Here is a 14,160-nt window from a genome sequence, read left to right as displayed (position 1 = left end):
CTGTCAGGTTTTTTGCATCTCTGTTTTTTAGCTCCTTGGGATTTATGTGGAAATGGTTCACCATGGTTAGTCTTTTTATGTTTTATTGCTTATGACTACTTTTTAGTATTTATTTTAAAAAATTGTATATGACCCTTCATCTGAAGATATCGTGCAGTTCACAGCACAAAAATACAAAATACAGAATAAAAACAAGAACATAATCAAAACAAAAATCCCCCCTTCCCACAAGCACATTTAAAAGGACACAGAATGTTTAATTACCCAAAGTCATGATTCTTATGTTGTCGTCATTCAAATCCCTTTCAAACTCCCAGCCAATCACCTCTCACCCCCAGCATTCCAAACTCCCCCTCCTTAGCCAACTTTACCATAAATCTTCTAGTATACTGTACTTACTTCTGTTACGTTAATTATTTTGCTATAGGTGTATATAACTTTAAATTCAAACACCAGAACATCACAACTGAGCTTTAAGGAAACACACATGCACATGAAGTTTCTGAGAGTCTCACTAGAGAACAAGTGTGGCATAGTGGTTAAAGGCTCAGATCTGGGAGACCTGGATTCAAATCCCTACTTAGCTGGGTGACCCTGGGGACCAGGCACTGCATCACAGCCTAACCAACCTCACAGGATTATTGTCCGTGTTAAATCAGGAGGGCAAGAGCCACGTGACACCCCCGGGAGCTCCCTGGAGAAAAAGGTGGTCTTTAAACACCATAAAGGAATTTCAGTAAGGACAAATGTCAGGTTCTGCATATAGGCAGGTATAATCAGCAAATATATAAGAGGGGGGGGGACATCTGGATTCCCAGTAGTACATGTGAAAACGATCCAGGAGTGTTAGCAGAACTAAAGCTAAACATGAGTCAAAAGTGTGACGCAGCAGCAAAGATAGCTAATGCTATCCAAGGGCGCATCAACAGAAGCCAAGTGTCCAGATAAAGGGAAGTCACAGTACTGTTATCTTCTTCCTTGGTCAGACCACGTCTGGAGTACTGTGTCTTGTTTTAGGTGTCACAATTTGAATAGGATACTGACAAGCTGGAAGCATGACCAAGGGCCTGGAAACAAAGTCTTAAGTGGAACAGTTGAGGGAATGGATATGTTTAGCCTGGAAAAGAGGAAACTGGGAGAAAACAGAATAGCAGTCTTCAAATACCTAGAGGACTGTCCCAGGCAAGATGCAGCAAGCTTGTTTTCTCCTGGAGGGTAAGACCTGAACCAATGCATTCAAGTTACAAAAAATGAGATTCCGACTCAATATCAGGAGAAAGCTTCTGGTGGTATAAGCTGCTCAGCAGTGGAACAGATTCCTATGAGAGGTGTCATCTCCTTCCTTGGAGGTTTTTAATAAGAGGTTAGATGGTTATATGTCATGGATGCTTTAGCTGAGATTCCTGAACTAGATGACTAACACAGCCCCTTCCAACACTACAATGCTATTATTCTGCTATTTTCCCTGCTGTGTGATCTTTGATGGGAAATAAGACTTTCCTTACAGATGAAGCTCTTTCCACATTCCAAGCACTAATGTGCTTTCTCCCCTGTATGAATTCTTTGATGGGAAATAAGACTGATTCTCTGCCTGAAGCTCTTTCCACATTCCAAGCACTGATGTGGTTTCTCCCCTGTATGAATTCTTCGATGGGAAGTGAGACTGGTCTTTTGTATGAAGCTCTTTCCACATTCCAAGCACTGATGTGGTTTCTCCCCTGTATGAATTCTTCGATGGGAAGTGAGAGTATCCCCCCGAGGGAAGCTCTTTCCACATTCCACGCACTGATATGGCTTCTCCCCACTATGAATTCTTTGATGGGAAGTGAGATGTTGCTTTGTTCTGAAGTTCCTTCCACAGTCTGAGCACTGATATGGTTTGTCCCCACTGTGAGTTATTCGATGGTAAGAGAGAGCTGCCTTTGAGGTGAAGTTCCTTGCACAGTCCAAGCACTGATGTGGTTTCTCCCCTGTATGAATTCTTTGATGGAAAGTAAGACCTGCCTTTGAGGTGAAACTCCTTGCACATTCCAAGCACTGATGTGGTTTCTCCCCTGCATGAATTCTTTGATGGGAAGTGAGACGGTACTTCCGAATGAAGCTCTTTCCACATTCCGCGCACTGATATGGCTTCTCCCCACTATGAGTTATTTGATGGTAAGTGAGTTGTTGCTTTGTTCTGAAGTTCCTTCCACAGTCTGAGCACTCATATGGCTTCTCCCCTGTATGAATATTTAGATGAGTGGTGAGACTCACCTTCTGACTGAAGCTCCTTCCACACTCCAAGCACTGATGTGGTTTCTCCCCTGTATGAATTCTTTGATGGATAGTGAGATGAGATCTGTGACTGAAGCTCTTTCCACACTCCAAGCACTGATGTGGTTTCTCCCCTGTATGAATTCTTTGATGGGAAGTGAGATGAGATCTGTGACTGAAGCTCTTTCCACATTCCACGCATTGATATGGCTTCTCCCCTGCATGAATTCTTTCATGAGAAGTGAGACTATCTTTCCAAATGAAGCTCTTTCCGCATTCCAGGCACTGATATGGTTTCTCCCCTGTATGAATTCTTTCATGAGAACTGAGACTGGAGTGCTGACTGAAGCTCTTTCCACATTCCACACACTGATATGGTTTATCCCCACTATGAGTTCTTTGATGGTAAGTGAGATGTTGCTTTGTTTTGAAGTTCCTTCCACAGTCTAAGCACTGATATGGTTCCTCACCTGTATGAATTCTTTGATGGGAAGTAAGACTCTTTTTCCAACTGAAGCTCTTTCCACATTCCAAGCATTGATATGGTTTCTGGCCCATATGAATTCTTAGATGGGAAGTGAGATATTCCTTTCTACTGAAGCTCTTTCCACACTCCAAGCACTGATATGATTTCTCCCCTGTATGAATTTTTAGATGGGTGGTGAGAATCACCTGCTTACTAAAGCTCTTTCCACACTCCAAGCACTGATGTGGTCTCTCCCCTGTATGAGTTCTTTGATGGGAAGTGGAATAGGAACTCTGACTGAAGCTCTTGCCAGACTCCAGGTATGTATAGGGTTTCTCCACTGTGTGAACTTTGTCTTGGTCTCCCTTGTTCTGAATTTCTAATTCATCACCACCTGCAATGAACAGAGAAATGGATTAGAGCCTCAGGAAGAATTGTACTTCCAAGGTCAGCCATGATCACAAGAGCAGCTTCTCCAAGCTTGGGGAAGTCTCAGATGCAGAAATTGGGGTAGCGAAGGCAAACATTCCTTAAGACCCTGAGTGTAGCAGGGTGACAAGCCCGTTTCTCTGCCGCTCCCTGCTTGGAGGAAGTTGGAGGCCCCTGCTCCAGGCTGGTTGAGAGGCAAGGCACTGGCAAAAACATTTCTGACTCAATTACTGAGAAGACTCAGAGGCAATCGTGTAAGGGGCTGACTTCCTTATAAATTGAACTTGACTTAAATTTAAAGACACTTTACCATAAAGGGTGGGCAGCAGCTGCAGGGGAAAATTCTGGCTGCTGGTGTGTGAAGAAAAGTGTGAAAGAAGAAAAAAAAAATAACTGCCACAAAGGAGAAGGGAGAGGAGAGGGAAGGGAGAATGTTGATACAAAGCTATAAATTCCTTGGGAGAATACTACCCAATCCTCGTGGCTAATGGAATAAAGAGCACTAGAATCCAAAAGGGGACTGTCTGGGTACAATTTGACTTTGCCATATAAAGAGAGAGCTAAGAGAGAGAGAGCGCTTGGAATATTGCCAGCAGAGTGGAGGTGCACGGTGGGACGGAGCAGGCTGAAATGTTATGTCTGAATGAGAGAGATCTGCAGAACAAAACGTGTCCCAGAAGGACTGTTGTTTAAGCATGGATTATAGAAGTGAATTACAGTACTAAGATGACCAGAACCAAAGAATAAAACCTGAACCAGCCAGCCTCACAGAGGGCAACATCTGTAACAGCAGAATTGACAAGGCAGCAATGGATTTAAATGAAACATGGATAGCAATCAAGTTGGCACTGGAGGCAAATTCCAATGCAATATCCCAACTTTCTTGTAACATCCAGGATTTAACTAAAAGAACTGCTTCAGTGGGAGAGACTGTTAATAAGCTTTCTTATGGGAATCGTGAAACCAAGAAGCAAGCAGAGACAATGCAGGGGGAAGTGACAGAAATAAAGCACAAGGAGAGCTGCTGTCAGATCAAATGGAAGTTTTGGAAATGTGACAAAAGGAGTCCTTTTCGATATTTCATGGGATCCTGGAACTAGGCGATTAAATCCAAGAGAAACTGGTGAAGCAGTTGGTGGAATTCCTTCAGATGGAAGCGGAGGAGATAATCTAAGTTTTCTGTATAAAGTCGGCCTTTGCAAGAACAAAGAAACTACCAGGAGTTTGTTTGGTTCAGTTCTGCTCAAGAAAAATCAAGGATAGAATTCTTCAAACCCACTTCCGAAGCCACCTTCCAATAGATGGACAAAGGATTATATGGTGGAACCTCAGGTTACAGATGCTTCAGGTTACAGACTCTGCTAACCCAGAAATAGTACCTCGGGTTAAGAACTTGGCTTCGGGATGAGAACAGAAATCGCGCAGCGGCAGTGGGAGGCCCCATTAGCTAAAGTGGTGCTTCAGGTTAAGAACAGTTTCAGGTTAAGAACGGACCTCTGGAACGAATTAAGTTCTTAACCCGAGGTACCACTGTAATGATATATAATAAAATGAAGAAGATGTAAGAATTGGTAATTTTCAAAAACCTGAAGCTTTTCTTTTAGGGATATTGGGGACAAATGTCCTGAAGAATATGATTAAACTACTGTATTTGTGTACGCAGCAACACTTTATATGCACAGAACTGGAAAGAAGAAACAAAGAGGAATGGCTTGTAAAAAAATTGGAGTATGCAAAATTGGCAAAGTTGAGAGCAAGAGTGAGAGACCAAACTTTTTACTGAAGAGTAGAAACCCTTTTTGGGATATCTGAGAAAGAATTTTAGTCAAATGAAATCATGGGCAGGATTGGAATTATGAGCGCGGATTGGAAATGATAATAAATGTAATGAATGAAATATGTATTAGCTATAGTTTGATATATATCAGCAGCAGGAAAAGATGGGAATGAAAGCACCACGGAAATGAGGGAAGATGTCACCTCACTGTTGTTGTTTTTTGGCAAAAGAAGCATATATTGAATTTGAAGTTAATTTGTTAAACTTTTCTAAACTAAATAAAAATTATTATGCAAAGAAGAGGAAAAAATGGAGTTGCCAATTATTGAATAACGCTAATGAACACCTGTGATAAAGGAAAAAATGAAGTTAGATTTCTTACTGCAGAATTCACTGCCTTTGTTGACTGACATACCGTATTTTTCGCTCTATAACATGCACATAGTTTTTAGAGGAGGAAAAGAAGAAAAAAATAATATTCTGAATCAAATGTTGTACTAAAGTATTTAATAAACAACCGGTATATCAGAATCATATTTCAACCATGTAAAGTGAACAGCAGTCAGCAGTGGCTTTAAGAACCATCATCACTGTCATTAACAAATGAAGAGAGAATTTTAGGTTCGAGTACTCTTCTAGTCTTCTGTGAACCCCAAGAACTTATCAGTGCCAGAGTCAGAATTTATGAAGCTCAGTTGCTCACAATCACTGACATCACTTTCTTCGCTATCTTCATATAAAATGTCATCTTCTTTTGCATCCAAACCATTGCTAATGCCACATTTTTTGAATGACTGTGCAACGATTTCCTCCTTCACCAAGTGTCAAGATGTTTTCACCCATTCACAAACTTGAGTGACAGTGGGCCTCTTCATTCGTCTAGTAGGTGTCAGATCATGATTACCAGCAGCCATCCATTTGTTCCACTCTTCTCGCATAACGACCTTAAATGGCTTGTTGATGGAAACGTCGAGAGGTTGCAACTGGCTGGTAAGACCTCCAGGAATTACAGCTAGATGAGTCTTCGCTTCTTTAAAGCGCTTTTTTGTAGTTTCTCTAATATGTGCTCTAAACTGGTCCAGTACTAATAAGGCAGGTTTTTTCAAAAGCCCTCCAGGACGTTTGGACCACACTTTTTCAACCCATACTCTCATTCCATTTTCGTCCATCCATCCTTTCTCATGAACATGTACAACAATTCCTCGTGGAATCACTTCTTTTGGAAATGTTTCCCTTTTGAAAATTAACATGGGTGGCAATTTGGTGCCATCTGCACAGCAAGACAACACAACCGTGTAATGGGTTTTCTCATGTCCGGAGGTTTTCACGGCAATAGTTTTGGCACCTTTCAGATCAACAGTCCTATTAGATGGCACATCAAAGGTTAGCGGGACTTCATCCATATTCCCAATCTGGCCAATTTCAAATCCATTTCTCTTCCTAGCATCAATTACAAATTTATGAAAAGACAGAATCTTAGATTCATATTCTTCTGGCATTTTTTATGCAATTCTAGTTTTGGTGTGCATAGAAAGGCCACATCGCTTCATAAATCTGTAGCACCATGATGGTGAGCCAGTAAAATCGTGAATGCCTTTCTCTAAAGCAATACGTTTGGCTTCACATATTATCATTTTTGTAGAGACTGTGAAGCCATTATTCCGGTGATGTGTGATCCATTCTTTCATGGCAATGTCCATCTGTGGCCACTTTGCAGCATGTCCACGAAAAGTGTGCTTGCTTTTATCTGCTTTTTGCAGCTGATCCTCCTGTTTCCTCCAACCTCTTATCATTTTTTCAGTTGGAGGTGGTCCAAAATGTCTCTCTGCTGCTCTGTTTCCATGCTCCTTAGCATATTTTACTACCTCTAGTTTAAAAGGAATCTTATATGCTAGTCTTCTCTGTTTTATCATCCTTATCAGAACGGGGGAGGTTTTCTGCAAGAAAATACAGTTTTCTGCAAGAAAACGATGAAGGAACTGTCAGTAATGTATGGTATCTCTAATACAGTGATGAAGGAAGAGAGGGGGGGAGCTCACATTTGTCCTAGGCAAAGCAGCCAACTCTTATAGGCCTAGGTGCCTTCACCCCCCCCATTAAATATTTGAGGGAGTCATCCCCCACCCCCCCCATTGTGGTATGTGAGGTGGGGCTTACCTGGCCACCCCCCAATATTTTTTGAAGTTGGAAGAGGGAGGGAGGGAGGGAAGGAAGAGATGCAGGGACACGAGCCTTGTAAGCCGCTTTGTTTGAATTTACCGGTGAGGTGCTGGGCGAGGGACGGAAGGGGATGCCCTCTTTGTCCCTCCTTCCGGCTCATTGTAAAGAAAGCAGAGTAAGAGCCGCTTACATGTGTGTAAGCGGCTCTCCCTTTGCTTGAATTACAGTCAGCCCATCAGACTATAAAGTCACCTCGCCAAAAACAATAGAGCAGGCAGACACGGAGAAAGAGAGGCTCTCCCTTCTCCCACCTTGGCTTTTACACGCTGTGCTCAGCTCTTGCCGGCTTCCGAGCCAGAGGAAAAGAGGCTGCCTCCCTTCTCCCACCTTGACGAAAAGCCAGCAAGAGCAGCTCTTCCCGCCTGCATTCGCTCCATAACGCGCACACACATTTCCCTTTACCTTTTAGGGGGGGGGACTGAGTGTTATGGTGCGAAAAATACGGTACTTATGGGAAACTGAAATTCAAAAAGCCTGTTACTTTCTGCAATGAATTTTCTTTGGCTCAATCATGGAATCTGCTCCATCTCCAGCGTCAGAAGAATTTTTGCAAAACCAAGAACTGACAGAAGCAAAAAGAAAAACATAAAACCTGACAGAAGCTACTTCCACTTTCCTAAATATTCAGGAAGCCTACAATTTTAAAAGGCCTGGGCAGCTCAGACCAGCCTGACCCTTGTTTTAAAAGGCTTAAGTGGTGGAAGAATATTCACAGGCAAAACAGACAATAGCTTCCATTCAAGGTAAATTGTGTGGGTGCGAGAATCCCAGATGCTGTAGGTCAAAATCCATCAAAATCTAGGAGCTTCATCACACAGAGATATATGCATGGAATTTTGAAACAGATGTTGTAATAATATGAGCTATACCAAGAGAATCTATGGTCCCACGATTCTCCTCCATGACTTCCTTATGCAGAGCTCTCTGGTCAGGATCCAGCAATGCCCACTCCTCCTCTTTGAAACAAACAGAGACATCTTCAAAGCACACTGGACCCTAAAAGCAAAAGGGAAAGTTCCTCCTCTTAGATTGCATAAAGATTAACTACTACACATTTGCTCTGTTGATTTCATGGGAATATTTTGCTGCAGATTTTAAGTAGAGATGCTCTTTTTAATGTCTCAATGGAATTGTTTTATTGGTATTTCATTGTGATTGATGCCAACTTCAAGGGGCGCATGGGGGCCACAGGGAGGACGGGGTTCATGAGGTGAATCCTGGCTGCAGTTTTTTATTGTTTCTTGATTCCATAGAAGCCTATTTTAGCATTTCACAATAAATTGACAAATAAAATAGCAACTACTGATAAATACTAGTGACATTCAGAAGGCGAGTTCAGGTGAGCTGGTTGTTCATTATACTCAGCAGATAAACGTTCTCTTTCTTAAGAGCAGCTACGACAGAAGCAAAGAAGAGGACAGATTTGTTTAGCCCCCAGAGACACCCTGGTTGCCCCACCCCTCAGCCCCTTTCCCCCCAAGGCTCCTTCCCCCCACCTGATCCGGTTCCACAGCCGCTGCTTCCCCTCCATCACCCAGAAAAGATGGAAGAGGAGGTCTTGCCAGTTCTGCCAGTATAATTCCGTCACCTGTGAGAGACAAAGGTAAGTGGGAACCATGAGAGCATGCTTCTCTTGGAGAGAAAGCCTCACCTGCTGAGTGCATTTCAGTGTTTGTACCCATTTCATAGTTTAGTTGTGCAAAATTACACCTCCACTCCTCTGGGCTCCTGGACCTAAGTGTCTTCTCCCAAAATGATGAAAAGAACCCACGGAATCGCTTCGAAACCCACAGAATGTGACCCAACTGAGAAGAAACTACTGCCTCCTTACCTAGTGACCTCTCTCTGGTGTCCAACGGGGTCCTCTCTGCCTCAGAGGAATCAGGACCCATTTCCACAAACAGATCATTTTCCTGAAAGAGAAACAAGGATTCAAAACAGACAATGGGGACAAGGGTTAAAAAAGGAAAAAGGATGAGCAACTAGGAGAGTTTTTTAGGATCTTTTCCCTCCTTGGAGCCCCTTGGGAGCATCCAGAGGAAAGTCTCTCTCACCTGCTTCCTCTCCTCTGCCTGACTCAGGAGGAATCCTTCGGCCAGGGCCACCGCCTGGGAACTGGTCTCTGCTCCGCATTCCCTCACCCAGCTCTCCATCTCCGCTGGAAGGACAGCCAGGAACTGCTCCAAGATCACCAGGTCCAGCATCTCAGCTTTCGTGTGCCTTTCTGGCTTCAGCCATTGATGGTCAAAGTGGTAGAGTTGGCTGCAAACCTTTCGTGGTCCTTCAGCCTCCTGGTGACAGGACTGCCCGAACTGCTGGCTCTGCACCTCTGAGCAAAGGGTGTCCTCCTCTCCCAGGATCTTCTGCATGGAGCTTTCCCAGAATCTCCCACTGCCCCCAATTTCCATAGCATGGCCTCTTCCTGCTCCAGAGCCAGCTGAGTCTTGTTCATCCATCTTTAGGAAGGAATCCAGTTTTTATTTGACCAAGTTCTGCCTGTCTGATTTAGAGGTGCTGGCAAATACTGCAATGGAAATATATTGTTCTGTTATAAAATTGACCCGTTGTCAGGAGAATAGAAAGGTTCTCTGAGTAAGTATGGATGAGTCTTGCTAGGAACCAGGACTGGACTGCACCACAGGCCAGACTCTGAGCTTTCTTGAAGAAGGAAAGGAAGAAGAATGAAGAAGAAGAAGGCCAAAAGTGGAGGAAACGGAAGAGATTTTTGGCAGACGAATGAGCCTGGTGGCTCCTGCCTCTCAGTGTTGTCAGCCCAGGGATAGAAGCACAACAGTGATGGAGAAGTGAATCATTTGTTCCAAGTGTGGAATATTTGATGAATTACTGTATTTTAATATTTTGCTGGAAGCCGCCCAGAGTGGCTGGGGATACCCAGCCAGATGGGTGGGGTATAAATAATATATGGACACTAGTCTCTATTGAGGGTCCTAATCCTGGGCTCCTCAAGGGTTGCTCTCCTTCCCAACCCCACTCGAGGGCACATTTCTTTTCTGCTTCTGTCTTGTTTTCTACCCCTTTGCATCTCCAACGTCCCTTTTTCTTCTTCTGAGGGCCAGATCCTGATCTGGCCAAACCCCTGAGGGCCAAGTGGGTGAGGCCAAAGTTCCTGTGGGTAGGAAAGTGCTAAAAAGCCAGGAAAAGAACAACTCAGTTTCTTTCTGTCATTGTAACTTGTTTTAAATGGTTTTTAAAATTGTGTTTTAATGGTGTCCTCTTCCCCGGGGAACTTAAGGGAAAGCTTGGGTTATAAATTATTATTATTATTATTAATAAGAAGTGTTACACAGCTTAACCCCCACAGAGCCGTATATGCGTTGCATATTTGGAAACCCCTGAGGAGTGGGATTGCCAAGAGAGAGGGGAAGAGACGGAAAGTGAGCCCCCGTTTTAAGCAGAGAAGGAAGCTGTGCTGCGTCCAAAGGATGAAACTCAGAACTGAGTAAAGGAATGAGAGGGAGGAAAGAGAAACCGAGTGAAGCATTTCACCTCCTCTTCTAGAAAGTTGAGCATCCACCTTTGATTTTTAGCAAGGGAAGTTTAAGAAAAGCTGTGCATTTACTAATTTGTTTTAAGGCCTGAAAGCTCTTTAGGTTTAGTGTCATTAATAAGTTCACTGTTTCCTGAAAGGACACAACTCCTGACCCTTCTTTGTTTTACCAACTTGGTTTTGTAAATAAAACCTTTCTTATCCGTTCAACGTCTCCCTGAGTCTCCAAGCATCTAAGGTTTCCCTCACACCAAAACCAAGAGAGAACCTGTGGTGGTTAAAATATATATATCTATAGGAGTCATAGAGAGTTGGAGGGTTTGCCTCAAATGGTGGGAGAGTCATGACAGGAAATAAAACCCACAAGGAGAATGAATTGCTACAGAAAGTTGTCTATTTTGTGAGGGAAAGAGAGTTGTGTGAGGAGAAGGCCCCACCGTGACCCAGGACTCCTGAAGGGAAGAGAGAGTCAGGCAGAAGCAGAAACGGAGGGGAAAACCTCTGAGGGAATTTCAGTCAGGAGACAAAATGGAGGAAGCCAAAACCTGACAGAGAAGCTCAGGCTTTGAAGGAAACAGATTCAGTTGGCGGGAAAAAGGGGGACAAGGAAAAAGAGGCTGCGCTGAAGAGAAAACGTCAAATATTGTGAGCCAAAACTCAGGCGGAAGATGCAGAAAGTGAGACCTAGAAAAGAGGCCCAAAAAGAAATGTCCCTCAGGCACAGGAGATGCAGCTGAGGGCAGAGAAGGGAGAAATAAATTCCCTCAGGGAAGAGGGGGAAAATAATCCCAAATGCCAGGGGGAAAACGAGAGAAGAAGAAGAAGCCTTTCTGTCTGGTCTTGAAAGGACTCTGTTGTCCCAAAGGGGAGAAAACGGAAATAATCAGTTCAGCCCAGAGACTCTGGTCAAGCGGAGCAGAGCTGGTCGGAGAGAGAGTTATGGGGAGGTCTACAAATTCAATTAATAATAAAAATAAGAATAATGGCAGCCCAGGAGGAGGAGCTGAGGGGATTGAGGGATCTGAGGGGACTTGAATCCAGGCCAAGATGGTGCAAAGAGAGGCCAGAATCTGGCAGGGAAATGGTGGCCTGGAGGCTGAGGCAAAGGAGGCAGGAACTCTTATTCTTATTATATTCATTTAATAGATTTTCATTTTATGAAATGACAGGAACTATTCCCACTTGTGTCAGCCTGAACCCACATTCACAGACGTGAATAGAGATGCCTTTAATCTGACAATTCTTGCATTTGGAAGCTGCCTAGGAGGTCAGAAACTCTGGTGCGGTTTCTTAAAATGTTGGCGGAGTAATTAAGAGAGTTTTCCCTTCATAGGAGACAGTTCTGCCAAGGATGCGAAGCCTGGAGTCCCGATAACTCCCTTGTCTGATTCACGGGTTTAGGTGGGGAAGCTTCACTCCAACTGAGGAGCTCAGCATGGAAAAATCCGAGGGCTCCCTTGGACAAAACAAAGACACCAACCAGGATAACTTGGAGCAAAGCAGCAGCCTGTAGGCTTGGCCTTTATTGAACTGTTGCAACAGGGTATTCCCCTCACGTGCAGGAGAGAGGAAGGACCCAGAAGAATAGTGTGCAAGATCTTATAAAAACTTTTGAAATTCCCACTCTGTAGATCAAGCCCACCCCTAGAAACATCATGCATACATTACAGAAAGGAGGGGTTGAGGGAGGAGTTGGTGGTAACCTGAGTGTCCTGTCACCTGGCTGGTTCCCCCTTTCCCCCTCCCCATGAATACTTTCCAGGTGACAGAGGGGAGTTGGCAGTTTCCTGCCCCCAGAGGGAAGACCTGATCATTGTCCTTTGTTTCAGTCCATGCTGAATCCATTCCCATATGCAAGTTCTTTGTGATCTTGATGGTCTTCTGTCTGGGACCATCAGGGTTGGCATAGCAACTGGGCAGGGCTCCTGTGGATGTGCTGGGATGCTGAAGGGATTATGGCTGACCAGAACCAAGCCACCCCCTTTTGATAGTCCTTCCTTCATGGAGTAAAATAAAAGTGGAACAGTGCAAATCCGATGTATGGTTGATTTTCTATGAATTTATAACAAGTGCAGCGTATGTAGTGTGTGAGTGTGAGTGTGTGTGAAGTTTGTAGGAACTGAATGATTGGGGGGGGAAGGTTTCCTGCAACAGCAGGAATTATTATTATTATTATTATTACTACTATATTCATTTAATTGATTTTCATTTTATGAAATGACAGGAACTATTCCCACTTGTGTCAGCCGGAACCCACATTCACAGACGTGAATAGAGATGCCTTTAATCTGACAATTCTTGCATTTGGAAGCTGCCAAGAGGAGGTCAGAAACTCTGGTGCGGTTTCTTAAAATGTTGGCGGAGTAATTAAGAGAGTTTTCCCTTCATAGGAGACAGTTCTGCCAAGGATGCGAAGCCTGGAGTCCCGATAACTCCCTTGTCTGATTCTCTGGTGGTGTCGGGGAAGCGTCACTCCACCTGAGGAGCTCGGCATCAGAGCAGGAGGGGAGCCCTGCAGGATGAGGCCAGTGGGCCCCTCCAGATTCCCCCCTCCTGCTCCCACCGGGGCCTGAATGGGAAGCCCCCCAGCAGGACTGGGGCGCAAGAGCCCCTCTCTCCCCCTGCGCTTCCTTCCAGCAACTGGGATTCAGCAGCATCGCTGGGGAGACAAGAGCTCAGCTCTGGAGGATGAAGCCACCAGAAGCCTCTCCTCCTCCTCCCTGCCCTGGTCCCGGCCTCGCCTCCTGGGGCGGGGAGTTCCGCAGGCTTGACTCTGCACCGCAGGAAGAAGCGCTTTCTCTTCTCTCCCCCTCGCCTCTCCCAACACTCAGCCTTTCTATTTCTTCGGGATGCTTTGTGTCCAAATATTTCCGTCCCCCTAAACCCTCAGCTAATAAATGGGACTGATTTCTCAGTCGGGGGGAGGTATTTTCAGGCCCTTTTCTTCCCTCCCCAAACGGCTTTGCAGAGGGGGGCTTCTGCCCCTTGACCTGGGGGTCCCCCTGCTTCCCCCCTGCATCCCGGGGACCCCCCTCTTCTCCCCACTGCAGAGACTCACCGGCTTCCCGGAGGCGCCATGGATGCAGCACGTGCAGAAGAGAGAGACAAAGGCCCCTCCTCCCTTTTAGGCAGGCGGGAGAGGGAGGGGCTTGGGAGAGGGAGTTTTGTTCCCCCCCCGACCCCCGACCCCCGCCTTGACTTCCTCTTCCCTCTAGGAATCCAGCTCAATCCCCTTTAACCCTTGACAAGCCAGCGCCCCCAGCTTGCCCCTCCTTCTCTGTATGGTGTCCTGTGCCGGGGAGTTCCACAGGTGAACTCTGCCTTGCGTTTAATGTTATCTGCCCTGAATCTTCCAACATCCCGACTCCTTGGATGTCTTTGAGTTCCACTGCCAAGAGATGCAACTCTCCATCCACTTTCTCTAGGCCAGGATTGGATTTTGAAAATTGGGGGGGGGGGTCAGTAATTAGCTAATTGGGAACCACTGCTCTGAAGTCTAATCTA

The 14,160-nt window shown here is 44.9% G+C and overlaps 1 protein-coding gene across 1 annotated transcript; it reads right to left on the bottom strand.

The window, feature by feature from the left end:
* Window positions 1-212: 212 nt before the first annotated feature.
* LOC309354616 (uncharacterized protein) lies at window positions 213-13,790 on the bottom strand. The gene is made up of 6 exons (XM_081884850.1): window positions 13,715-13,790; window positions 9,203-9,672; window positions 8,980-9,061; window positions 8,645-8,736; window positions 8,018-8,144; window positions 213-3,116 (listed from the first exon to the last, which is right to left on the bottom strand). Exons 2-6 carry the CDS (start codon window positions 9,602-9,604, stop codon window positions 1,534-1,536), a joined length of 2,286 nt encoding a protein of 761 aa, XP_081740976.1. The 5' UTR covers window positions 9,605-9,672; window positions 13,715-13,790; the 3' UTR covers window positions 213-1,533.
* Between the last annotated feature and the right edge of the window lie 370 nt (window positions 13,791-14,160).

This window comes from Podarcis melisellensis, assembly GCF_964234715.1.
Source record: "Podarcis melisellensis genome assembly, chromosome: 13".
Classification (NCBI taxonomy): domain Eukaryota; kingdom Metazoa; phylum Chordata; class Lepidosauria; order Squamata; family Lacertidae; genus Podarcis; species Podarcis melisellensis.
This window is presented reverse-complemented; position numbering and strand designations above follow the sequence as displayed.

Bases quoted from the DNA above. Each gene is read 5' to 3' on its own strand.
- LOC309354616 (XM_081884850.1), bottom strand. From the start codon at position 9,604: ATGGATGAACAAGACTCAGCTGGCTCTGGAGCAGGAAGAGGCCATGCT. The intron at 9,062-9,202 runs GTGAGAGAGACT...TTTCTCTTTCAG, and splicing joins AGGCAGAGGAGAGGAAGCAG to GAAAATGATCTGTTTGTGGA. The intron at 8,145-8,644 runs GTGGGGGGAAGG...TTTTGCTTTTAG, and splicing joins CGGCTGTGGAACCGGATCAG to GGTCCAGTGTGCTTTGAAGA.